Source organism: Drosophila willistoni, chromosome 3R (assembly GCF_018902025.1).
Source record: "Drosophila willistoni isolate 14030-0811.24 chromosome 3R, UCI_dwil_1.1, whole genome shotgun sequence".
Lineage (NCBI taxonomy): Eukaryota > Metazoa > Arthropoda > Insecta > Diptera > Drosophilidae > Drosophila > Drosophila willistoni.
Window position 1 is genome coordinate 31,813,716 of NC_061086.1, and position 25,822 is coordinate 31,839,537.

General features: G+C 37.5%; 2 protein-coding genes across 4 annotated transcripts in view; one reads left to right on the plus strand and one right to left on the minus strand.

The window, feature by feature from the left end:
- Positions 1-13,203, plus strand: part of LOC6649506 — a 75,474-nt gene extending 62,271 nt beyond the window's left edge. For all 3 annotated transcript variants that reach the window (XM_047009257.1, XM_047009258.1, XM_047009259.1), the window contains 11 exons: positions 664-719; positions 880-1,064; positions 1,176-1,367; positions 4,473-4,678; positions 4,761-4,990; positions 5,634-6,018; positions 9,507-9,571; positions 10,419-10,641; positions 11,149-11,276; positions 11,356-11,466; positions 11,573-13,203. In XM_047009257.1, the coding sequence (XP_046865213.1) occupies positions 664-719; positions 880-1,064; positions 1,176-1,367; positions 4,473-4,678; positions 4,761-4,990; positions 5,634-6,018; positions 9,507-9,571; positions 10,419-10,641; positions 11,149-11,276; positions 11,356-11,466; positions 11,573-11,815 (2,024 nt within the window). In that variant the 3' untranslated portion in view covers positions 11,816-13,203. The remainder of the gene's footprint in view (positions 1-663; positions 720-879; positions 1,065-1,175; positions 1,368-4,472; positions 4,679-4,760; positions 4,991-5,633; positions 6,019-9,506; positions 9,572-10,418; positions 10,642-11,148; positions 11,277-11,355; positions 11,467-11,572) is intronic.
- An 11,774-nt stretch (positions 13,204-24,977) lies between these two features.
- Positions 24,978-25,491, minus strand: LOC6649508 (endothelial differentiation-related factor 1 homolog). Its single transcript, XM_047009425.1, has one exon. The coding sequence runs from the start codon at positions 25,362-25,364 to the stop codon at positions 25,050-25,052; it is 315 nt and encodes a 104-aa protein (XP_046865381.1). The 5' UTR covers positions 25,365-25,491; the 3' UTR covers positions 24,978-25,049.
- Positions 25,492-25,822: the final 331 nt, after the last annotated feature.

Sequence of the window (25,822 nt, forward strand, 5' to 3'; positions counted from 1 at the left end):
TGAGTTGTATGTTCAATTGGCCCTCAGAGCGTCATAATCATAATTAGTGTTTTGATACGGCATTCAGTTAAAAACATTAAACATTGCTCTTCTATCTCTCTCTCTTGTTTTGTGTTTATGCCATATTTAAAACAACAAACAATAAGAAAAATAATAAAATAAATTAAAATGAAATTAATTAAGAGCGAGAAAGAGAGAAAGCAAAGTGACAAAAAAAAGACAAACATGAAAGCCAATTGTGACAATCGTGAGAAAACAAATGTTGTTGTTTTTTCTTTTTGTCAAATTTTAATTAGTTTCAACTAATGTTAAATACTGGCCGATGGCCGTAATTAACATTTTACATGCAAACAAACAGATTTGTGTTAGGTGTGAAATGGGCAGAGGGATGGAGGTAGGCCAAGTGGGAGGAAGTGGCTAAATTGGAACTTGGGAATTAGGCAAAGTTAGCAATTGCATTTGAATAGTAAATGTAAATCAATGCATCAATTCAAAAACTAATGAACAATTTCGAATCAATTTTTCTACAATCATCATGATGATTACCAACAACAAACTACAACAACAACTTTTTGGACTACTCTTCGTTGGAATGGGGGGAAATTCATCATTCTGAAAATCTAATGCCACACACTTGGTCACGTTTTTGGGCATTTTCTGCAGGCGGTCAGGACGTCGAAGTTGACCTCTCAACGGAAATAATCAAGCAACACTTTCAGGTAAGTGACCAACACTTTCATTCCATCCCATAACACAGGGCCCAGCCTGGCCTGGGCTTCCATTTCATTCCATCAGCTTTTAGCAATCTCCTTTTTTCGGTCGGTCGTTGCCAAAGTACAGCATACAATTTGCTTTTGCTTTTTACTTATTACTCCACAGAGTACCTGTCATACAGCATTGGACACTTGCCGAGAAGATCCGTCCTGCTCAACGTCCCTGCAGCCAATGTTGATGCATTGCGAGCTGCATCGTTGCAATCGCAACGCCTGCATGTCATCGCTGCAAGCCTTTTACAAAGGGCCACACGAGGACCTCAACCTGGACATTGCCTTTTGTCTATGCAAGTAAGTGGCCAGTCAGTAGGCGTAAGCCGCCCCAAACGAGCCCAAAAACCCAAACTGAAACCATACCAAACCAACCAAAACCACAAATTCTGATTGTCTCGCCCTGGTCAGAAAAACCAACAATATGCAGCAAAACGGCAATCGTCACGATATGTGCATGATTGCCCAGGAAAAACTGCATCCCGTATGTGCACAGAGGCCGCCCGATAACAATAATCCGGCCAGCTCCAATGGCATTTACTACCATCCGCCACCGGCGTGCCATGTCGTTGCCGACAGTTGTAAAGAGGATCGCGATTGCAGGTGGGTACCAGGCTCCATAATTTACAGCAAAAAAACAAAAAATAAAATAAAATAAAACAAAAACGGATTATTTACTTTTTATATTGCTGCATCGTTTTCTTGATACCCTGCAAGCAATTAGGGAAGAACTTTTAAGAGATTATTACATTTTATTAATTAAACATTCAGAATGTAAGCAATAAGAGAGAATTTGCTGCAAAGGGAAAGATGAAAACTTAACCTTTTCGGTTTTGTGTGCTTTAGTTATTTTCGACTAGCAACCCAATTAAACGGCAATTGAATTTCGCGTGTGAAGATTGAATTAGAAACGTTTAGCCACGGCAAAGTCAGCCGCAACTTTGATGGCACTTTGGCTAAAACTCGTTAAATTGACAACGGCAACACAGCAACGACAACAACAACAACAACGATAAGGTTGCGCTGGAATGCCGCCATGGAGTAGCATGAAGTAAACAAGCCGGGCATAAAATTACTCTCACTCTGGGTGGCTCTTCATTAAACCAGAGACACTAGTTAAGCAGACTTTGGTACTCAAGTTGACAGGCAAACTTTATCCCATACCCATCTCGTTATTCTGGCCCAGACCACGCGAATGTGTCAAACACAAAGTTAAGTTATAAATACGATGCAACCCACAAGCCTCTCATGCAAAAGATGCATTCAGTTACAAACACACACACACACACACACACACAACAACACATATTTGTTTATATACATGAGCTATGTTGGCGTTGGGATCGAGCAGAAGGGTTCGGGTCATGTTTGTTGTCATGTTACGGCTGAACGACCGCAAAGTACGTGGTTGGAGTTATGTGTGGGTGAATGTGTGAGCTTTAGGTGTATGTGTGTGTGTGTGTGTATGTGCGAACTGCGGCTGCGAAATTAATTGCCTTTTAAGTGAATCGCACTTGCTTTGGTAAACAACTAAATTGGACTAATGACGCTCATTTTGTAGGCAGGCACGAGGCGAAGGTTGAGGCAAAACGAATGGTTGGCTCTAGCGCCAAGAAGTTGAATGCAACGTGGCAGCTCTCTCCCTCTCTCTCTCTCTCTCTCGTATGCTTTTCGAGTGCCTCATGTTGACTTATTACGTATACGCAGTGTTGTGCGCGAACACGTGCCTCAATGTGTTTGCTAGTGAACGGAGTGGGGGGGGAGGGTGTTGATCCAGAACATAACACACATTTGTTTGGCTGCTATCCGACATAGCAAAGGTGCTAGCACCTAGGTGAATCCATTGAAGTGAAACGAGCAGAAACGAATGATGCTGCCACGTTGCATAAGTCACAAGTCGACAATGTTTCCCAAAAGAACTCTATCAATGCAAAAGAAATAAGTTCGTTAGGAGAAGGAAATCGTTTTCCAGCTTTGTGTGTTCTCTTAGTTGCCACAAAATAAACTCATACTTGAAATACAAGAAATGTTTAAAAATCCAATTGAGCATTTAACAAGATTAAAAAAAAAACATTTAGATTCAAATTAATAATATTACAGGCAGGCATTGAATTGATTAGAAAATAATTACAGTCACTTTCTTATTAACTAATTAGAGAACAGTACGGTATAAGGAATTAAAATATTTCACTCACCCAATATTCCTATGATCAGTTTAAGTTTACTCGTTAAGCCAAACGAAATCCACAAGACAGACTACCGAACGAAGCAAGATACACCCGCGCACTGATGCGCTCCCCTCTGTTGCAGTTTCTTTTATAAGCGCAGCGAGCTCTCACTCTCCCGATCAGTACGCGCCAAATAATCACTCCCCACTCTCCTACTTCTGCTGCAATTCTCTCACCCACGCTGAATGTGTGTAGAAGAGGAAGCAATTGCTGTAACTTCCTCTCCCGCATATATGCAGGTGCCCACACTCTAGCTAGAATGTGTGAGAGAGAGACAAGGCAGTTCTTGCAATTTCAGCGAGCTCTCACTCTCCCGATCACAACGCGCCAAATATTAACTCCCCACTCTCCTACTATTGCTGCAACTCTCTCACCCAAGCTAGTGTGTGTAGAAGAGGAAGCAATTGCTGTAACTTCCTCTCCCACATTGCGGTTTCTCTCATTTCCAATGGTACAACAAAGATTTCTATTCTGATCGTGGAAGTATTGTTCTAGAAAAATACTAATTATTTATTTTTAAACCAATTTAAGGTTTTGGTCTTCAGTCTGTATTATTTGAGAGGTACATAAATCACCACATTTAATATTTAATAGCCAAACAACGCATATTATTTGGAAGTGTGTGTGTGTTTAGTGTGAAAATTTAGAGTCAGAGAGAAGTGCCATTTTTCTTGGAAAGTTCTTGTTAAAAATGAGAATAATTTAACGAATTCTTAATACAAAGAATTAATTCAATAATCATCTCAATTGATTGTAAGAAAACTAATAACTGAATTCGTAAATCAGAAACTTTTAGTATTAACAATAACAAAACGAACGATTAAAGGTATTCTTTGTAAATGAAGAACATTGCTTACATTCATTTTGATAAACTCGTTATTCTACTGATTGGAATGTCATTGACTTAGTTACTTGGGTTAATTAGTCGTGGTCTGACAGAATATTCACACAGATTGTGGCATGGCAGATTGTCAGGTTGCCATTGTTGATATCATAAACTGAAAGTCGTAAATTTTGTAACAGTTATGCGGTGGTAGAAGCATTGTCAAGACCATGAAATGCAGTTGAATGCCAGGAGTAATTCCAGCATAAATTGGACGACATCAATCTCAGACGAAAGACTAGCATGGAGAGAAGCAAGCATGAGAGATAAAGCGATAGAGAGGGTGAATGGGGGAGAAGTGGGTGGGGATTTTATAGCTGAAAATGTAATGCCACTGCACTGCAGGTAACGGGGGCACTCACTCTCAGGAGGACACACATAGAACAGGATATGCAACAAGGACAACTGCAGTTAACTGGCGCATAACAAACACACGCAGGCTAAAGAGCCAGCATGAAGGACAAACAAATGATGGGCAGACTATGCAGCTCGGAGTTGGAAGCTAGAGAGCCCGAAAGTAGCTTGCTTTGGTTATATGACAATGCTCATCATTATCTCTGTCTCTCTCTCTCTCTGTTATCTTGCATCTTTCGGCAGACTCAAGCTGGAGTATTACGAGCAGGCCTGCGCCGTGGATAGTGTGACCAAAAAGTGTGCCGGACGTCCCAGCGGCTGTCGCACAGCCATGATTGGCATACTGGGAACAATGCTGCGGACTACATGTGCCTGCCAAGGCACCGATCCCCAGCATCTCTACCAATGTGTTGGCTGGCGTCGTTTACTATGGATGAATCCATGTGTTGGTAAGAATTTTAAGAATTTCATGTTGAAATATGCACTAAACTTAATATGCTTACATATTTTTTACACTCTGCCATTTTGCAGTTGAAGCACAAAAGGACTTTCATATGAAGCGATTAGCCGAGTTGGGTTTTCTTACCACGACTACAACAACGACGACAACCACGACAACAACAACAACAACTACCACAACACGAGCCCCGCCGCCTCCACCACCACCGCCACCGCCAACAACAACAACAACGACAACAAGCCTACAGCCAAAGCAAAGCCAAAGGAAGCCAGCAACGCATATATTCAAGGATTTCAATGCGGTAAGTAGATGGCATGGATGACGAGTAAAGCAAAGCAAAGCAAAAGGGATATCCTAATTGCTCCACTGTGGTCACTCAGCGTCTCTCCTACCGTTTCTCAGCAAGCATCAAGAACAGGGTTACCTGTCCAACTATTTGTCCATCCATTTATCCATTCTGGTCCGTCCGCTCTTTCATACATTTGTTCGTTCAGTCGTTCGGTCGTTCGTCTGTCTGGCTGTCTGTCGTTTTTCCAATCAGCACTCAATCAAGTCGCAAGCAACACACAATATGCCCCAACATTGGCGAGTCCGAGAGTCCAAAGCTTATATCCTGACCTCATCGTCTGGGTTCTAGCCAACCGACAAAGCAATCAATTCCTGACCTGCTCCAGCAAAAAGATTAAACCCAATATACAAAAATATCCACAATCACACTCAGTCTCTTTAACATCTTCTCCGCTTGCATGTTACAACAACAATAACAACAACAATAACAACAAACTGCCAACGATTGCAACAATGAACCGCAAAAACCACACAAAAATGCAAATAAATAAATAAATAAAAACTGTGCAACAAAATTGAAAAACCACGAATAAAAAAAACAACAACAATGACGACAACAACAACAAAAACAACAACGCAAACGTAAAACCAAACAGCCAAAGGAAAAATCAGGGCCAGCATCGGTCGAACACAATTATCTCGATCCACCCGACTCGATACCATTGCACAGCGGAAACGATGAGAGCGGAAATGGCGGAAATGACGATTATCACAACGGCAACGGGAATGGCAACAGCAATGGACACGAAACAAACGGACATGGCCATGGAAATGGCAACGGCAACGGCAACCGACGTAAAAACGGCGGAAAGGGTCGTTCGAATGGCAATGGAAACGGCAACGGCGGCAGTGTAGATTTCGATGATCCAGTAATTTTTGTTGACCCAAGGGAAACAACTGAATTTGTGGGCATCAGCATCACAGAACCGGTAACCACAACAACCACAACAATGGCAACCACGACAACAACACAAGCCCCAAGTAAGTAAATACAAGTGTGCAAGCTACACTTATAAAATAATTAACTCAAAAAACTATTTAAAACTTCTAAGAACAAAATACTTGGCTTGGTCAAATAAACACTTGAGTTTTGCAAAGCAAGTAAACTGAAACTTTTTGTAGTAGGAAGTGCTGGTCTATATATAGTGCTCAGTTTCGAAGCTATGTAGACCCAAATATATTTGGGGAGTTCTTGGTAATCACACAATATCTGACATTATTTTTGAGGTTTTCTATGATTGGAATATAGACAATTCTTATCTTCTTAGTTCCAGACAGTTTCAAAATCATTTGTTTGATTAAAAGCAATATACATATTTGTTTCATACAATTTGGACACGGTTGTTTATTGCAAGAAAAAGTCTTTTTAACAAATGCAAATTAAAATTTATTACAACTTAATTCTTTACATTCATTAACTGTAGAAAAATTTTCTATTTTTGTCTGAGCCAACTTACATTTTAAAGGTGGAAACGAAAACAAATTAGTAACTTTACATTTCTCCGTTCATACTTAAAAAAAAATTATGTAAACCAGCAGTTAAGTCGTTAATGGCTTTTCCAGAGTAAACTAAAAATAGTAAACCATTTAATTTATAAAATCTTTTGCTATTATAAGAGTAATTTTGTGCGAATCGGATAAAAAAATGGTTAATAAGCACAATGTCCTTGTGGTACACGTCTTTACTTTTCAACTGTCGCACAAGAACTGTGGATCTTATAAATGTAGATAACTGAGATAACTTAGTAGTGTGAGGATCCACTGTGGGACTTATGTTAGTAAGACTAGGTGATGCCCACATCCTTGAATTCAAATAAATAACTAAAAATCAAGAGTCATCATAAGTACTTCGAATCATATTCAAACATATCTCCTTTTAAGTCTATATATCGTATTTGTATGAAGTTTGGAAATCATAAATTCAAGTCAATCATGAAAATAATTTGCTAAATCCCAAGAGCCACAATTGATGTCCACCGAACTAGGACGAACAAATTCGTTGTGTGGCAAAGATTGGCCTAGATTAGCTTAAGTGAATAATATTTAAATATAGAACCCATAAATACCTACACACAGATATATTTGTTTGTGTGCATGTGAGTTGCCACGTGTGCGGATTATGGCCACATCTCTTATGCATCTCCCCCCGACTGCCGCCTTACCCAAGTGAGCCATTAGTGATAATATTGAGGACAAACTTTTTTGTTAACAAAACTTGCGTACGCAAATGGTCAGTTTCATTAAAAGTTTTCAACGCTTAATAACAATTAACCGGGGCTAATTTTAATTTTTTGCCTTACCCCTGATTTTGTTATGCATATCCATTTTGAAGTTTTCAAACATAATTGATGTGGTCAATGTGGTTTTTTGTGAGCTAATTGAAAATGTAACTCAGCGGCCTCACTCACTGCCCGTGTGATTATTATTATTTCAATATTTTGTGTAAAGCTCATTTCAAATTCTGGATTCGCATTGGTTACAGCTCATCTGTATGCATATGTATGTGTGGGTGTATGGCTGAATCAGTGTCTGTGTGTGTGCAGCCGGAAATGAGTTTGTTTACAGCTCATATGGCAATTTACATAGTTTTGCCCTTCTGCACAGATCGAAAGCGAAAATGAGAGAGAGAGGGAGAAAGAGAGACGGAGAGAGGGAGAGAGGGAGACAGTCTGTGAAATGTTTCCAGCAACGAAATGCGTAAACTCACTTACTTATGTTTGTTCGATGGCAATGGATGGCAAATCCGATTAAATTTTGTACATATGTCTCATCAAAATGTATCACTCCAGTGCATTGTCATAATACTTCCGTTATTTACTAAGCCCCAATTTCCAACCACAGGACATATATGTACACGTACACACACACACACAAAGATATTGTTCATTTATCACACAGGCGGACGAAACGTGTTTACAAACATCATTAAAAATGTAAATGAGTTTGTTTGTTTGTTTGTCTGTTGGATGGCCCATCCATCCAACCATCCATCCATCCATCCATCCATCCATCCAACCATCCGTCCGTCCGTCCGTACAACCAACCATCCGCCCGTGTGGTCATCAGTCCTTCTCTCGTCCTTATGTCTATCGTAATTATTTAGACACTTGGGACATTTGCGTTTTGCATTTTGCATGAAATGTTGCTGGAATGGCTGCCAGGCAGCCATTCAGTCGACCATTCATCTAGGCAGCTTGCATGTCTCATCTATAATTGATTTTGTTCGTGCCATGGTGGGCGGACATTTTAAAACAATATTTAAAACTATTGTGCAGTGCTCAATTATTTATGCGTAGTTTTGTACTTTTTAGGCAAGTGATTGTAATAACTGAACAAAAAAGGTTAAAGCTCCAGGTAATAATAAAAACAAAAAGAGACAACTCATCACTTTAAACTTAAGAGGGATGAAGGTCCAGTAATTATAATTAAAATATCTCAAATTGAGTTGTCTGTCCTTTCACCAAAGCATGTGAAAATTTACGTTATATTTACACTAAGGCACACACGCACACACTCAGGATCTTGTAATGACTTTGATGACATGATGAATGCTTTACTTGAGTGGCGGACATCCGTTATTTCAGGGCATATCCTTCACAGCAGTTCTGACCCACAAGGCTAACAAATAAAAGTGAAAAGGGACCACATTTAGAGGCATTGAATCCTTATGGGTTAGCGGCAAATAAAATAAAATAAAAATCCCTAAAGGCCAAATTTTTCACCAAATTGGAGTACTTTGATTTATTCTATTTTAAAAATCTTCAAGGCAGAAACAAACTAGCTTAGGGGATTGATAATAGATATAAACCCTTTTCATTTACATATATTAGGCTAATCAGTAAGTCACTTTAAATATATAACCTTGTGATTTGTGACAGAAGCAAATAAATTTTTATATAAAAGTACGTAGGTAATCAATAACTAAACATAGACTCTGTATGAGTTTCTGAGAGTGAATTTCGGATTTCTTATAATTTAATTAAATAATAATTTAAATTGTCACTAAAATACTTTACAGGCTTTGTTATAAATAAGTAAACATTGCTATTACTAAGAACCACTAAGATATATTCCATGTTGAAGTATGATAAGACAAATATCATACTTCAACGATGAGGAAAGTTAATGTCTAATCCATTTTATTCTAGTTTTAACTTCAACAAGGCACAGTCAAACATATTAGTAGTCTTTAGAAGAATAAACAACTAGTCAGGTCATTTCTTTCTTAGGACTAGCTTGTTGAGAGGATATTAAAGCAATTTTGTGAGGTTACGGAAAGGTTTGAGGTTGCAACATTGCAAAATATATTTGATCTGTCTATCGAATTCAATTAGACCGATAATCCCTATCTATTTTATAAAGTAAACAAAAACTGCCTTTATGGCAATTTCGTGTATAATTCTTACATTATGTATATATAAGGTATATACGGTCGGATTGTACTAACAATTTAAACACTTTAATTCCAGGAAATTGTGTAGTACAAAGGCCATATCAATCGGATCAATTAATACGTGAAGGCACAAGTAAACGGGTAAGTGTTTATACATATATTTAAATTTAAAACGCCCCAAAATTTGGACTTTAAGAAAGCCCTTGGTAAGAGTAAAGCTATAGATTACACATTTTCACTTTAAACAGCTTTAATATGAAACTTTTTTGGAAGTAACCAAGAGGTAACTGGGCATAAAAAACCATCACAATTCAACTTTTTTGTGTATAAAAATTGAATTTGATTGAAATCTCAACTAAAGACAAAAGAAAAATGAAATTGCAAACAATTAAAATATTTTTATACAAAATTGAATGTGGTAATTTTTATAGGATTTTTTTGTTTTGTTATTATTTTGTTGGTAGTACAAGTGGAAAACTTTATGTATTTTATATACATGCATTCCATTTGTGCAAAAAGTGGTGTTTAACACATTTACATAACTAACAGTCGAGCCAAAAGCTATGGCAAAAAAGAAAGCACCAGAGAAAAGTGAAAATATGAGCGCGTAGTTAGCAACAGGAAAACAAGTTGCATCTGGTGGTTATGCTTGTTTTTGTTTGTGTGGATTACGTGTCAGCACGTTCCCAAGCCAGAAAGAAAGGATGAGTGGGCAAAAGCCAAGTGAAAAGAGAAATAGAAATGCAAACACACAGACAAACAAACAACACACACACACACATACACACAGTGGAATGAGAGGGTAAAAGTTCACTTTCAATTCAAGTGGCAAATGTAATTAGAGCTGAATTAGTATTAGCCCCAACGTGGCGTATGCGTAATATAATGTCTACCCTCATACCCTCTATACCCTTTATTTTGCATTAACTCTTCTCACACTTCTTCTGCCTTTGTCTGGTTTTTCTTTGGTGTCGGATTTACTTTTTAGATCTACTCTTTGGACGATGCCGAGTGCAGCGAACTATGCACCTGCGGCGACTCGCTGACACTCACCTGCCATGCCCTTTGCGTACCATTCGCCCCCTGCCGCACCGCCCTCGCATTCTACAGTCACGCCTCGCCGGCTTATCAGGCGTTCCGCGGTCGCTGCCTCTGCTATTCGGGGCGCTTCATCTGCATGAAGCCGCCACTTGGGGACTACCTTCTACCAGGTGAGTAACTAAACTACATCCTTCCAGCCTTGCCTACGTCACTTGCCATTAAGCGAAATTTTCTGTGGCATCAAAAAGGGGACTGCTTCTCGTTGAACACTTTACGGTTATCAATGCTGACAGGCAATGACGAGGCTGCAGTTATATATAGACTGCAACTTCAAGACATATTTTTAGACAAATTTCCATAGAGTTTTGCCATTTAAAGAATACGAATTTTAGGTTAAATTATTTTCAACCAACATGCATACATTTTTTTAAGCTTTTGTTCAAGTAAAAAAAAAGGGGCTCCATAAGCGAGCTATCTCTATTCTTATAGCGCACTTTTTTCAAGTGCTTTAGCCTCGGTTTGGTCCTGCCACCAAACTATTGTGGTGCTTCTGGCCAAGGTTGCATGGCTCCTCTTGTCCTGCCACTGCCACTTGTATGCGTTTTGCGTGCGTTCGCCACTAAATTGCATTTGCTGAAATTTATGTATCCACCTTTCTTTCTTGTGTCTTGTGTCAGGTGGCGTCTTTCTGCTGCTGGGTTACAGTGCCGCAGATGAGGCTCTGCTCCGTCCGCACACGAATCTGGGTGTACAAGATGCTGTGCGTGCCCTGCAGCAATATGTAACCACGTACATTGATAATCAGGTAAGTTAGCCGTGATGGTGGCCGTTGCAAAGTTTGCATTGAAGAATGCATTCAATTTATTAATTGCATTCCCGCATAGACCCAATGCACACTGACGCTATTCAATATGACTGAGGAGAATATCATCATTGCTGCACGTCTGCCGCATGATGGCAAGCTAAAGGACATTGAGCTGCTGCGCAAAGAGAAGGTCAGTTGAGAAGTCAAGAGTTCAAGAGAGTTGGTGCATCATATTCACTAATAACCCCCTCCTTATGTTGTTCGATATCCATTACTGCTTATCTGACCACTTGCAGGATGAATGCACCTCAATACTGAAGACCATCAGTTATCAAATCAATAACGAGCACAATGAGCTACAATCCCACCGACTGTTGAGCATTTTCAAAATGTCCGAAGTCGAAGTTATTTGGCCCGAGAGCAAGAGTGCAGCAGCGGCGTCCAGTCCAGGCAGCAGTTGTCAGTGCCTGTTTATCCTTGCTGTGTTGGTCGTGTCCATGTCGTCGTCGTCGTGGTCGTATGTGGATGCAATAACATGACAGACGCATGATTAAAGGATTGTACGTATGTGTAGTTAATTTCTAAGATGGTTTAAGGATGTGGGATAGATGAAACTGTAAGCGACACTCCCCAAAAAAAAAACAGAAAATGAAAAAGAAATACGATTGTAGTGGATAGTGAGTGGGTTAATGGCTACTCTCTCTCTCTCCATCTCTATCTCTTAGCAAAATATGTTGTATACATTTAGGGGCTAGTTTGTGTTAAAGCTTTGTTGTTAACTTAAATGATGTTGCTGTCTTAGGTTTTTGATACGTATGTTAAACATATATAGAAGATAACCTTAATCTGTACTTTAATGTGAAACTGCTGTCTACATAATAATACTATTAGCAATAACAATACTGAATTGAATGAGTGTGTAAAAAGATAATGATAGAGAAACAAAGCAACATGACAAAGATAACAAAACGATACATACATACATCAATACATACGTAGAAGTAAGATAATGCATGTATATACATACATACATATACATTTAGAGAGTTGGCACAAAGAAAAGGGAAACTGACCTACACGTAGCTAGTGTTTTATACGATAAACAATACATAATTGTATCTATATACATATAGATTTCCATATCCATGGACACACATATACCCACACACATACACACACACATGTAAACGGTTGAAAGACGCTCATTGTTCTCAATTTCGAGCTCTATAAAGTTTACTGTTGCCTCAATTATGCCGAATTAACCGCCTTAACATTGTTTGCGTTTACTTTGTGTATGTTGCGTTGAGAAATGTGAACAGTGAATGCTTTATGGCCATATTGTTTCTCATAATTTTGCAGTTATAATTACAATTTAATGTGCGAAAGTGCGAGGTATTTATACTTTATTTTCCACACAAACAATGCCAGAAAGGTTCATGCACGAGCGACCCACGTTTGTTCCATTGTACATACAAACATACACACACATATACATAGGTACACATACATACATCCATCCACTCACTCATTCATTCATTCGTTCGTTATAGGCGTATAAAATGTTATTGTTAATTTATTTTATAGTTTTAACGCTCCTCACCCTCCGCATTCCCAGATGCATTCAGTCATTCGATTCGAGGCGTGAAAAAACAATTACGGTTTCATTATTAATTATGCATTTTGCATTTAAAATGTGGCGGTTTATTCTCCTCATTGCGAATTGCCTGAAGAATTTCTTCAAATGGAATGCAAGAAACTTTCTCTCACACTTTTTTTCGTTACTTCAATTTCGGTTGTTTTGTTTTTTCTACCCTTTCTTAGCCAGGTTTCACACTTGTCTAACTTACTTTTGCTCCTATGTATGTACATATATATTTTACTATCTACAAGTTTAATTGATGTAATTAATAAAAATAATCTAACAGTACATATCAAAGTGAACACCTAAAATATACAAAACAACAAATTCTTTTGTAAATAATTTTCTTTATAAACTGAAATATACACAACGATATAATGCAATGGCTAGTAATCAATATCAAGTGAATCAACACTATGAACATTGATTGAGTGTGCTCTGACCATACACAAAAAAAAAAAGAAAAAAAAATAACAATTCACACTGTGACACAAACACTTTAAGTCTAAACAATAAGCATGACCATTTGAACCTATTGGAAAAGGTGTTGTTAGTATGAGAAACCGTCAGAAGCAGTAAATAAGAAAACAGGACAAAAAACGTAGCATACTTTTTTGCGTGTGTTAAAAATGGTAAATGTGCGCATATTGAAAATGGTCACAATCATGAAAAAATGTCTTCCTTGTACGCATATACATAGCGATATGTTACATATACATATAAAATATATATACACATACATACATATATACATATACGTATACCTAACCCTATTGGCAAATCCTTGCCTACATACGCTTCAGTTAGTCAGAGCTGCATACTAAATATGTAATGTACATATATAATGCCTATCACATTACAAATATCTAGCGAATTATAACACTGTTGACACCTAAAATGAATATACATATTACAAATAATCGCAGCATATCGACAAAGCAAAACTAAAACAAACAAAAAAAACACTTATATACCCTGATTAAAGAAATATTTAAATTAAATTATGTTAGAAAGCATTGCAAAACTACTTTAATAGTCCCTAGGCCGAAAGAATATAAGATCAAGCAACGCTTTAACCACAAAATGAATAGATATGATGTATAAAATTAATGGGAAACCCAGCTTAATACACCCCTATAGCTAATATTAGTAGACGAATTTACATGCTAGTCAAATCACGAGAATGAGAACCGATACCAAAATTGAATTGACAACAGCCGCTGTCAAATGCAAGACAACAACAAAAATTGGAAAACTTACAATTAGCGTTGTTTGGAAATAGAATTATATAAATATATATATATAGTAGAATTATTGATGTGAATTATATAGGCAAATATATATATATATGGTATTTATCAGTTTGAATCTCAGCTCATCTACTGCTATCTTTTCCTTCTTTCCCTGTTGTATTATTTAATGGCACTTACTAAAAACCAAAAATGCCCAATCCTTTAACTAACTTCAAGTGCTGCACTCTTAATGCGGCACAAGAAGTAACAATAAAATATTTAAAAAAAAGAAGCGTAGCTACAATGTAAAGTACCGCGTTACAACAAACGACAAACGAGAAAGAAACAAAATGAAAATGATGAGAAAATTTCACCAAGAACAAAACAAAAAAAAAAAAAAACTAGCACACAAATAGAAAAAATGAAAATACAAAGAAAGATGAAGAATGAATAAAAATGAAAATGAAAATATACTTAAATTATGCATGAGGAATATACATACATAAGTAAGGTACACACTTCAAGTTAAAAGCAACACAACACAGTGAAAATGACAGCAAATTAAACAGTAATATTCATAGATACATAAGAGATATATATACATGCTAGATATATGTATGCTATAACTGAGTATATATGTATAACTAAGGTGCATGGATTAACTTTAATACAGAGAGTCCCATTGTGTGATGCGGTGATGTCGTATAGCATATTTGTAATGAAACACTGTAAAAGGAATAAAAAGCAGCAACCAAGAAAAGAAATGAATGAAAAAAGAAACCAAAAATAAAGAACACATTAAAATATAGAATGTAAATAAAACTAACAAATGGCAAATTATATTCAAAGTTCACGTAAGTATGAATGTTTTCCACTTTTTCCACTTTTAAATTCATGGAAAATAAAAAGGATTGAATAACTAAGGATAAGTAAGTATGTACGTGTTCATTTCAGGTTAAAACATTGCAACAAAAATGACTTTAGGCACTTCTTAAAAGCCTGACACAATTACTGAGGTATTTTGGGCCCACACACATCCATGGTATTGCCCTGTTTTTTTCAATTTGTTTGCATTGAATGGCCGAAATAATGATGTGCACTTTATCGGAGACCCTCAGTAGAGGTCTTAGCGATCATGTGAACATATCTCCATGCATGCATATTGCAATGCAAACAATGTTAAAACACAATGAACCTTCAGTGACAAATATTGGAAAACAACAACAAAGACAACCACAGAAACCTGAAGAGCCAAGCCCAGTAAACAAAAAAAAAAACACGGAGAAAAATAATAAAAAAAAGGAAAAAACCAAGTGCTGCTATACACAATGGCTTTCTTTGTATTCTCTTCATGTCAGAACAAAGGCTGATCCATAGACAAAGGCACTGGGCTCAAGGCGATAGCGCCATGGCAAGTTTTCGAACGAACCAGACACACACTCACACACACACACACACACACACACATGGACAAAGAGGAAGGTCAATCATTGGAATTTTGCCAGTTAATTCACATACAAAAGCTTAAGCCAAAGGGCGAGCAAGAAGAAGGAAGTTGAAGAGGTTTTCTTTTTTTTTTTTTGAGTACATAGTTGAATGCCACGCCCAGGCAGCACCTAGTACTTCAGCTAACTAGTTGTGGGTGAAGAAATGGGTGTGAAGGGAGGGGTATGGGAATGGGAGGTGGCTGAGTTTGGCATTTATACTTCCACTTAATTAGGTAATAAATGATTGAAGAAATTATGTCTAGACGTGAGGACAATTTCGATGGCATTCTGGCCCTCTTGGCATACAATTCATTTTGGCACGTGAGGGGTTAAAATGTTACGAATTTCGATAGAAGGCCCAAAGCACAACAGATAGAAGTTGTGTATGTGTGTGTGTGAGTAAAAGGGAGAGAGAAAGAGCAGCATAAGCATGTGTGGAATTTCTTTAGCTCTTGTTCCCTATACGCCAAATTATTAGATTGACAATGGAAACAGTTTGAAAATTGTAAACAACTTTTGAGGCAAATGGCTTCTACTTATTTTTGTTTGTTTAGATTTTCTATAACCTTCAGATCATTTGTAACCATCACATCCTGCATATAGCATATGTGTGTGTGGGGTGGCTGACAGACATTGTCAGAATGCCAAATTAATGAATCGTAATGTATGCTGAATGAATGAATGAATGGCTGATTTTTCTCCAGCCTTATGCCATTCACACCAGTTTATTATTATTGTACAATGTTGAGGATGAAGTGCGTAACGTTCCCGTGGTTCCCGTTGCCTATTCCACACACACCCCCACACACACCCCCACACACACCCCCACACACACACACACACTCACTCACCCATTTATCAGGCAGTGATGATTACGTGTTTGCCATTTTATTGCTAAAACTGTTGCGCCTCTCTTTGTATGCATATATGTATGTAGGTACACACACACACACACACACGACTTTGTCTGTTTGCTCTGCTTCTGTATTGCTGTTGCTTTTGTTCTGGCTGGAATTGCCTTTTATTTTGTGCTAATTGAAGTTGCTGGCTGGCATCATACATCGTACATGTATATTTTTCTATCTATTTTGCTTTTTTTTTTTGCCTTTTTCTATTTGCCTGCTGTTGTTCTTTCTTTATAGAACACACACACACACACACACACACACACTCTCATGTATATCCACTTGACGGTCGATTTGGAGGTTGAGTTGTGGCCTTGTTGCTCTTATTTGCTTTTACGTTTTGCCTGTTTTTGCAATTTTAATTAAAAACGTGTTTATAACAGCACAAAATGCTGATGATGAGTGAGCGGAATAATTTATATGTATTCTATATTATATAATATAGACATATGTATATAAAATACATTCATCTAACATCTAAAGTCATCTTCCATATGCTTTTGCACCAACTAATTAATGAAAAATTACCCTATTCAAGCTTTTAAATCAGGTTTATTATCTTCACTTAACATTTGATTATTTTAATAAAACAAGCAAATGCAAAAAATTAATTGAAAAGGTTCTTTATCTTATAACTTTAAATAACATTCTAGGACCTGGTGATATCAACGATTTTATTTTACCTAAAAAATCTTTATTCCTATCCTTATAGGGACTTTAGATCATTGAGTTTTAGCTATCTAGACATCTGCTTTTTGGACTGAATTGCACCATGGGCCAAAAAAAATTATACAAAAATCAGCTGTTGGCCTTTGGCTTAAGAAGAACAAGAAGTTTTTCCCAAAATTTTCTCAAAAAATCTCAAACGTCCTAACTTTACGAATCCATAACTCTATTAATTTTATGTCGATTTACAAAACTCGTAACTTCTTTTTCTGCTATGAATAGGAATGTTAGTTTGAAAGCGAGCTGGTAATCATTATAAAATTATTATTAGTCCAATTGGTTAAGATTATGAATCTACTTGTATTGAATCAATTATTAGACTCATTGACATCAGAAATCTAAATCTGATACGTTCTATGGTATTTGTGAATTCCTTTAGAGAAAAAGTTTTGGGAATATAGAAAAAATTTACTGTCGCCCTGACCTGAAACTAATATGCAACATTTCTTCTTATTCGGTTCCTTTTTTTTTTTGCAATTTATTGCCGCCCCATGCGGAGTGCACATTTACACACACATTACGAATTCCTTTGCATAACGCTGAGGGAATGTATATTGGCATGGCCAAGAGAAGGCAAGCCAAGAAAGCCGCAGCCACATAGAAATATGCACCAGAAGCAGCACAAAGAATTCAATTCAATTGATATTCAAATGCGCATTGCTAACACACATACACACACACACACACATACAGGGAAAGGCATCCATTATTTGTCGATTTTACACAGTGGTAAAAAAAGGAATAAAGAAAAAATTGCTTAAAAGCTACTTTTTTTTCATTTAGCCTGCGCACCCGTTAACCAATGATCAGCAATGGCTTAAAGTCCTTCGATGCCTCAATTCAATTGGCGAAAACTATTCCTAAGCCATTTGCTCTACCACCTCTGGGCCAAGAAAAAAGAAAGAAAACATGACCCCAGTGAATGGCAAGCCTTTTACATATATTATATACATACATATACATACTAAGGATATTTCCCTTTCCACATACTCCAAACACTTCCATTAGAAACAAAGCAAAGGCAGAGCCAAGACAGTATAGACAGTTTTCCAAACGTTCGATGCGCTCAAGACAAGCAGCCAAGTGCAGAAATAACATAAAATAGATGGCAACAACAACAAGAACAACAATACTAGCAGCAACCACGACACCAACAACAACAACAACAACACCAGGAAGCAAAACGCAATGCTAAGGAGCCAAATACTTGAACATTCGCAAACGCGGCAAAGTAGCGCAAATTTGCAAATTGATTGCATTCCTGTGCCTGCTGGAGTGCCTCGAGAAGTCGAGAGCTGGTAAATATGAAATCTTGCACATTTCTTCCTCTATATACTCTAAGAAAAAAAGGCTATGTTTCTTTTTAAGCAGAACTTGACATAAAAAGAACTTTGACAAACTATAAGGATAAGAATCACCCAATATAATGACTTTCAAATGACTTCTTTTTTTTTTTTGTTACCAAAACTACAAGCTGCTAGTCTTAAAATGTTGTATTTCATTTTAAGTTGTTACTAGGACACAGTTTAAAGAAGACAATTTCACTTTGTAAGAGTACAAAAACTATTGACCATAAAACTGCATTGACTCAAACAATTTTTGGGAATCTAAATTAGAATCAATTTAGTTTTTGATTCATAGGAATTTCAGCGTAGACCAAATATACGATTTTGGCAGGGTATACAAACTTTCATGTAGCCAAAATAAGATAAAACTCAATGGATTTCTTTTTGTTAGCAGCTTTGGGAATTTTTCCAATTCAAAGAAGACGAAGAATTGACTATAACAGGAAAAAAAAGGTAAAAAAGAAGCAAACAAAGTCAATAAGAAAGCAGAACTGAAAAGCAAAAATCAAATTATGCAAATCTCTAGCCTAATTACTGTAGGGGACACACACAGTCGTCACTCAATAAAGATTTTCCCCCTCATTTGTTAATAAAATATGCACAAAAAATTATATAAGTAAATAAATAGAATCAAAGATTCTAGCCAGACGTCATTATATAGGGGGCAAGTGATAGTTTTTTGGTTTTCGAATTGATAATTTCTTTCAAAGTCAAATGGAAAATAAAGGAAGTTTATTGAATTAGCTCTGTAGTTAATATATATCGCAAACCTAAAACACTTACTCAGTACCTACTTATAGTCAAATAAAAATTTGAATCCTTTGAGTAAAAGGATTAAGTAGCTATAGTTATATAAAGATTAGATTAGCGCTTAGAAAAGAATCGGAACTGTATTGGATAAGAATTCAAAAAGAATTTAGATTTTTAAAGCACAATAATGATAACTTTAGTGAAAGTAAAGAACTCTGTACACTTATTGTACCTTTTCGGTTAGTTTTAGTATACAAATTAAAACAAATACCTGCCAAAAGAAAAAGAAAAAAAAACTTAGGAGGCAGACATCCCCTGAGCTCTTGTTGCCAAACTGCCACTGTGCAGTGGGCAAAAAACTCGACCGAAACCCAAAACAGACACTTAGTGCAAAACAGAAACAGGAACAACACATGCCTAATAAATAATTCAGTGGCCAACAAGCGGACAACAAGCGTACTTGTATTTCTCCTCCTACTGCTTCTCCTGCCTTACCACATCACTCCACTTCATACCATTCCATTCTCCATTCTCCCTTCTCCAGCTATATCTGAGAGTATCTCTGACAGCTGTGCTCGGCTATGCTGTCCGAGTGCCCATTCATATTAACACAAGATTGAAATCTATTCAGATGTGTCGGCTCAAGTGTTGCGTGTTATTTTTGGTGTCCTTGAATTGCCACCCCATATATCCATGAGGGACATATGCGGGTCATTTGTTTTGTGAAAATGAGCCGGATGAGACATAATTTTTGGTTCAAGCACATGAATCGAATCTCTCTCTTGATGGTCGTTCTGTTTTTCTGTCCTGTCTGTCTGTCTGTCTGACTGCCGTTGCTGAATGTATAAATGAAACAACGAACAATTCAATCAAATAGCAGGAACAACTAATACACGAGAATGCTTTTAGCTTGCCGAAAATATCAACTAACGAACATTGAAAGCACACACACACCCGTCACCATTTCCCTAATATCAGTCCCTAATGTTTAGGAGGTGGGACCTCCCCCCCCTCCTCCCCTGAAACATTCTTTTTTGAGGGTTTTTGATTCGTCAAAATCTGAAATAAATAAAGAGCATCATAATTAACTTCTATGTGGATTATAATAAAAGCATGCCAAATAATTTTCTTAGAGGCACAGTAAAAGTGAAAAATGTGGCGTAAAACAAAGAAAAAGGAAAAAATCATTTAGCATAATGATTAAAATAAATCATTTTATAGAGATAGAGACAGAAGAGAATGGGTGCGGCAGGAGGATACGTAACGAGACAAAACGAACATATGCAAGTGCAGGCATTACGTATACGCCACGTAGCCAACCACGTCCACAAGCAAAATGCAAACAGACAAACAAAAATGATTTATAAATTGGCAAGACGTGCATAAAATGCTGAGCAGTGAGGAAACAGAAAGAAAAAAAAATTGTTCCACTGCATACATAATGAGGCTGGGACTCTCTGAGCCTCGGATATGGTATATGGAAAGGCCGGCTGGACGACGACGACGACGACGACTAGGACGACTTTCGAATTATGTGAGAGGAAAAGTGGGCATAGCTGGGAAAAGTAGAAAAGTGGCAATGGCATTTAAATGCGCACATTTATTCACTTATAAGTGCTACAAATAAAAATATGCTAAAAAGCCAGACCTGCCTAGAGAGAGAAAGAGAGAGTTGCCCCCATGCCACACACACACACACACAACCACAGAAGCAAATGCATAGTCTCTACTTTAAATCTCATTTGCCCTGCAGCAACTGTGGAATTCCAAACAAAAAAAAAATAAAGAAAAAGCACAAAAATTGTAGCAAAAATAAAAAAAAGAAAAGAAAAGGAGAAAACTACTTGCTGAAGCAAAGTGGCTGTTTGGGCCAGGCTAGCAGCCAAGCAGATAGTATCATACAATGCCATGTATGTTGCCTTCACACCACACAAACACACACTCACACACACTCACACAGGCACGCATAGAACGCACGCATATATGCCATGAATTTCATTTAGTTAGTACGTGTGTGCGTTAGTTAATATTGGCCACATTTACTTGTACATATGTATGTGGGCGGCTTTAAATTACTTAAGACCATAAAGTAAACTTGAACCCACACCAAACACACACACACACACACACACACACATCTCCTCTGTCGATGGCAATTTAAAGATGTTGCCACTTTTATTTTAATTGGCCTAAAAATTTAGTTTATGTGTGTGTGTAGCATAAAATGCAGCAGCAATTCGGCATATTAAAAATGCATCGTAACGCATCTTTTGTTAATGCCGCACACGTGCAGCAAACTACCATGAAGCACTTGAAATATTTATAAACTAGCGCAACATTTTTCCCATATAAATCAAAGACTGAGCTAAGCGAAAGGAGAGTGTAGGGCAGTGCAGTGCAGTGCGTTGCCAATGAAGAAAAATGGCTTAGACCCTAACACTTTACCCTTGCAACATCACCTCGGATGTTAGCTGCAACTACAGATTCGCCGTTGAGTTCAGCTTCTTTTTTTTTGTTTTTTTTGGGGCCAAAAGTGTCAAAATGTTTGAATTTTTTGTGTGAAACTTGAGTGCTCTCCATTTTGCTGATGGATTTTGCTGAGTTTCGCTGGAGGTTTCACTAGGAGATTGATGTGACCCTCAACCGCTGAAAGCGGTGTAAAGGTCAGACAAAAACCCAATGTGTATGTGAGGCAAAAGTGTTGACAAAGTGCCTGATGATGTATTTCAATATTTTATGAGGGACATAAATATTTGAGTGGCAAAACATGTTGCGGCCATTTCAGTCAACAGATTGAGCAAACTAACGAACGAACGAACGAGCATCTTATTAGCTGCCCTGGCAACATCTAATTAGCCTAGCCTGTTACAGAACTTTAAATACTCTGCCCTGTCACACAGATTGTCAACTACTTCACTTGGAGGATGTGTTGCCTGGTCACGCTTGGTCCTTGCCTGCTTGCGCTTTAAGAATCTTTCAACGCGCCTTCAAATCACTTCACTTCACTTATTTACATGTCAATTCTAAATTGTTTTTCATGTTCTTTTTTTTCGCACACTTTTCACTTTGGTGATTTGCTTTGTTTATCCCAGAAATCGAAAACATGTCAAGAAGCATTTCTTGGATTGATGCAGGAGAACCCATGTGTGTGTGTGTGTGTGTGTGTGTGTGTGTGTTGGAGTAAGTGCCGCATCCTTAGCAATACCCTCAGGTGTCTCTGGTGACAGACTCTGTCAAGGATTTAAGGTGACAGCCGGCTGAGCTGTAGGCAAAATAAAAAAAGAAACAACAACAACAACAATAACAACTCTAGCAAATGTATCAAATGTCAATCTAATTTCATTCCTATGCTCGACCAAATCTTACATACAAATTCCCTCAAATTTTGGTATCACTGTGCGGTGCTGCTATCGTATTTTTGTTTTTTAACAATTTGACAAATCTATAATTGACGTCACACCCATAACACACACTCACACACACACACACACACTTAGAGAGAGCGTGACAAAGTGTGCCATTTCCTTATCCTTGTTCTTATATATATATTTATTTATATATATCAACCATTCAATGGATGGCAACTGTAAAATTCAATGAATTGGAAAATGTTTTGTTAGCTCTTGTCATTATTCAATGGCAGACACACACATGCAGGTGCCTATTCCATTCAGAGGGTCTAACAACAACAACAACAACAATGCATTGCAAACAACAACAACAAAAAAGATTTACCAATTTACCAACTGCTGCTAGTAAGAGCCACTTTGAAACACACAAATTGAATAATTATGTGCAAATATGCAAAAAAAACCACCCCAAATATTTTTCCAATTTAGTTTAGTGTATGGACATTAAAATACCCTTTAAAATATTAAGTAACGGAAACATTTACCCTATCTTAGAGTGTTATGTGTTATTTTTTATTTTGTTTTATATAGATTCGACTACTTAAAGGTTTTATCCTTCACAAAAGAAAGATCTTTGAACAGCTCTGGAATACCGTTTAGCTTTAATTTGATAGAGTAAGATAGATGAAACAATCAGATTTCCAGTGCCTAGCGATATTCTCTTTTCTCTTTACTCTTCTCTTTTCTCACAGATTAACATTAAATTGATCAATTCTTTTTCATTTAGTTTTGAAAAGTTAAGCCACTATATCTTATAAATATAAAACTCACACTCAAAGTATTTACGTGTAACACAATTCAAGGCTATTAAATCGGAAAATATTGATAGCGCATTGAAATCTCATCATCCTTAGTCATGTTCTCCTTGTTGCTTAAGATATTTTAAATTTACAGAAAATACCCTTTCAATTCAATCAATACAGGGTATCGAAATTTGTTTTTGAATCCTGGTTACCTGCGGGCGTGAGTAAATTTAAAAAAGTCTGTGTTTTCTGTTTTCCTTTTTTTTTTTGAAACAAGCATAAAGAAAAAGAGAATTATGGACGTTTTAGAAAATCATTTCAAAATTTTTACTGCCACACACACACGAACGCAGCAAATTTATGCACACAAATGAAATGAAAGTAAATTGATTTATCTGCGGAATACATAGCCAGCAGGATGATGAAGCGCACATGGAGGAAGGTGCTTGGAGAAGGTGGGAGACCGAACCATTCACACAGGTTGGGATCGCTGGGGACACATTAGCCGCGAGACAGAGACCCACAAATACATACGCAACAAAGGCAAATGCAAACACACACACAGACAAACACACACACACATGCTAATACGCTCGTAAAAAGGCAATTTCCACAAACTCGGCGCACCTTACGCATTTTTTCCCTCCACAGTTTTTCTTTATATTTTGTTGTTGCTTTTCTGGCGGCGGCGTCGCTAACTCAATTTGCTATTTGTAAAAAAAAATTTCATTCTTCTGGCATTGCGACTGTTGGCCCTGGGTCAGGGCACAACACACCACACACTTCCTGTACGAGGCCATCACTCGCCACCAAAAAAACCAAAAAAAGTGAAAAAAGAGAAGAAATTTGGCCAACAACGAGGCATAACTTATGCATACAATATGTGTTTGTGTGCGTGTGTGTGTACCTCCTTTCTGCATACATTTATTTCAATTTTTACAAGTCGGATGCCAATGCTACACGCCCCTCCCCCCACCCCTTTCTTATCATTTGCCTTTACCACCCGCTTATGCCCTTGTAATGCGCTTTAGGTTATCCACATTGGCTTCTGCTTTACGATTACGTTTATTTCTCGTCTCTTTTCAGAAGATTTGCATAAACACTTTTATCGAAATATAAATGACTTAAAGTGCTTTTGAATTTCTAAGTATTTTGTATGCCCTTATGCTACACGCTACTCTATTCTATCTATGTTGGCAGAGCATACAGAATTCTGTTAACTCTTGCAAGACATTTTTGTGTATTTTGCATTGCCTTCATGAATTTTGCAATTCTCCGGTGTCACATTATGCGTTGCGTTTATGGTCTCACCTTAACGAGCTATCATTCTGAAGCATTGTGTTGGCCAGAGATATATCTACATATATGTGCATATATTAAAGCCAAGACCAATATATATCCCCCCACATACCTTTCTCTCTATGTACAAGAGAGGAGACAAAATAAAAAGAGACCACAAAGAATTGTAGAGCATTTGCTTGGTTTAATCAATTCGAAGGGATTACAATCCTCTCCTCCAGTCCTTCCATCGGAATTCACTTCCTGGGGCGCTGCACATTGACCTGAAGTGGGATCCCACGCTCCTTGCCATGCAACTTGATCCCGATGACGCGTTCAATTTTACCCAATATGATATAATTGGGTATACAACGTCCCGATTCGTAATCGCTGATCACGTGCGGCTTCTCACATATCTTGATGGCCAAATCCTTTTGGCTCAGACCCTTGGCCAGACGTCCCTGCTGGATCAAACGGCAGACATCGTGTGGCAACTTCTCGTGCCGCAACTCTTGATTCTCACGATCCAGATGTCCTGGTTTCACATTGGGAATCTTCTTGGTGGCAGCCATTTCGAAAAAGGTTTTTACTTTTTTTACTTTTTGTTTTTTTTTTTTTTTTTTTGTTTTAGATTTCTGAGATACAGTTTCGTACAGAACCAAATAACAAATGGGAAATAGCTATGGAAAGTAGGTGACAAATATAACATTGAATCACAAAAATGATTATAAATGCCACAGCTACCAAAAAGGCAAAATAAAACTCACACAGATTGAGAATTCAGAGTGCCATGCCTTGGCCTTAGACTTGAACAAAAAAAGAAGAAAAAAAAAACCGAAAACCCACCAACAACGCGAACAACGACAACAAACTAACAAAAGTCAAAGCAATTGTAATAAATGACAGGCAGACATCTGCCAAGTGGGCGTGGGGCGTGGGGCATGATGGCAGTGGCTTGGCAAATGCCAGCTCGGCAAATCCTTGACTCCTGCCATCTCATCATCCCGCTCCCATACCCTAGCCATGTGAT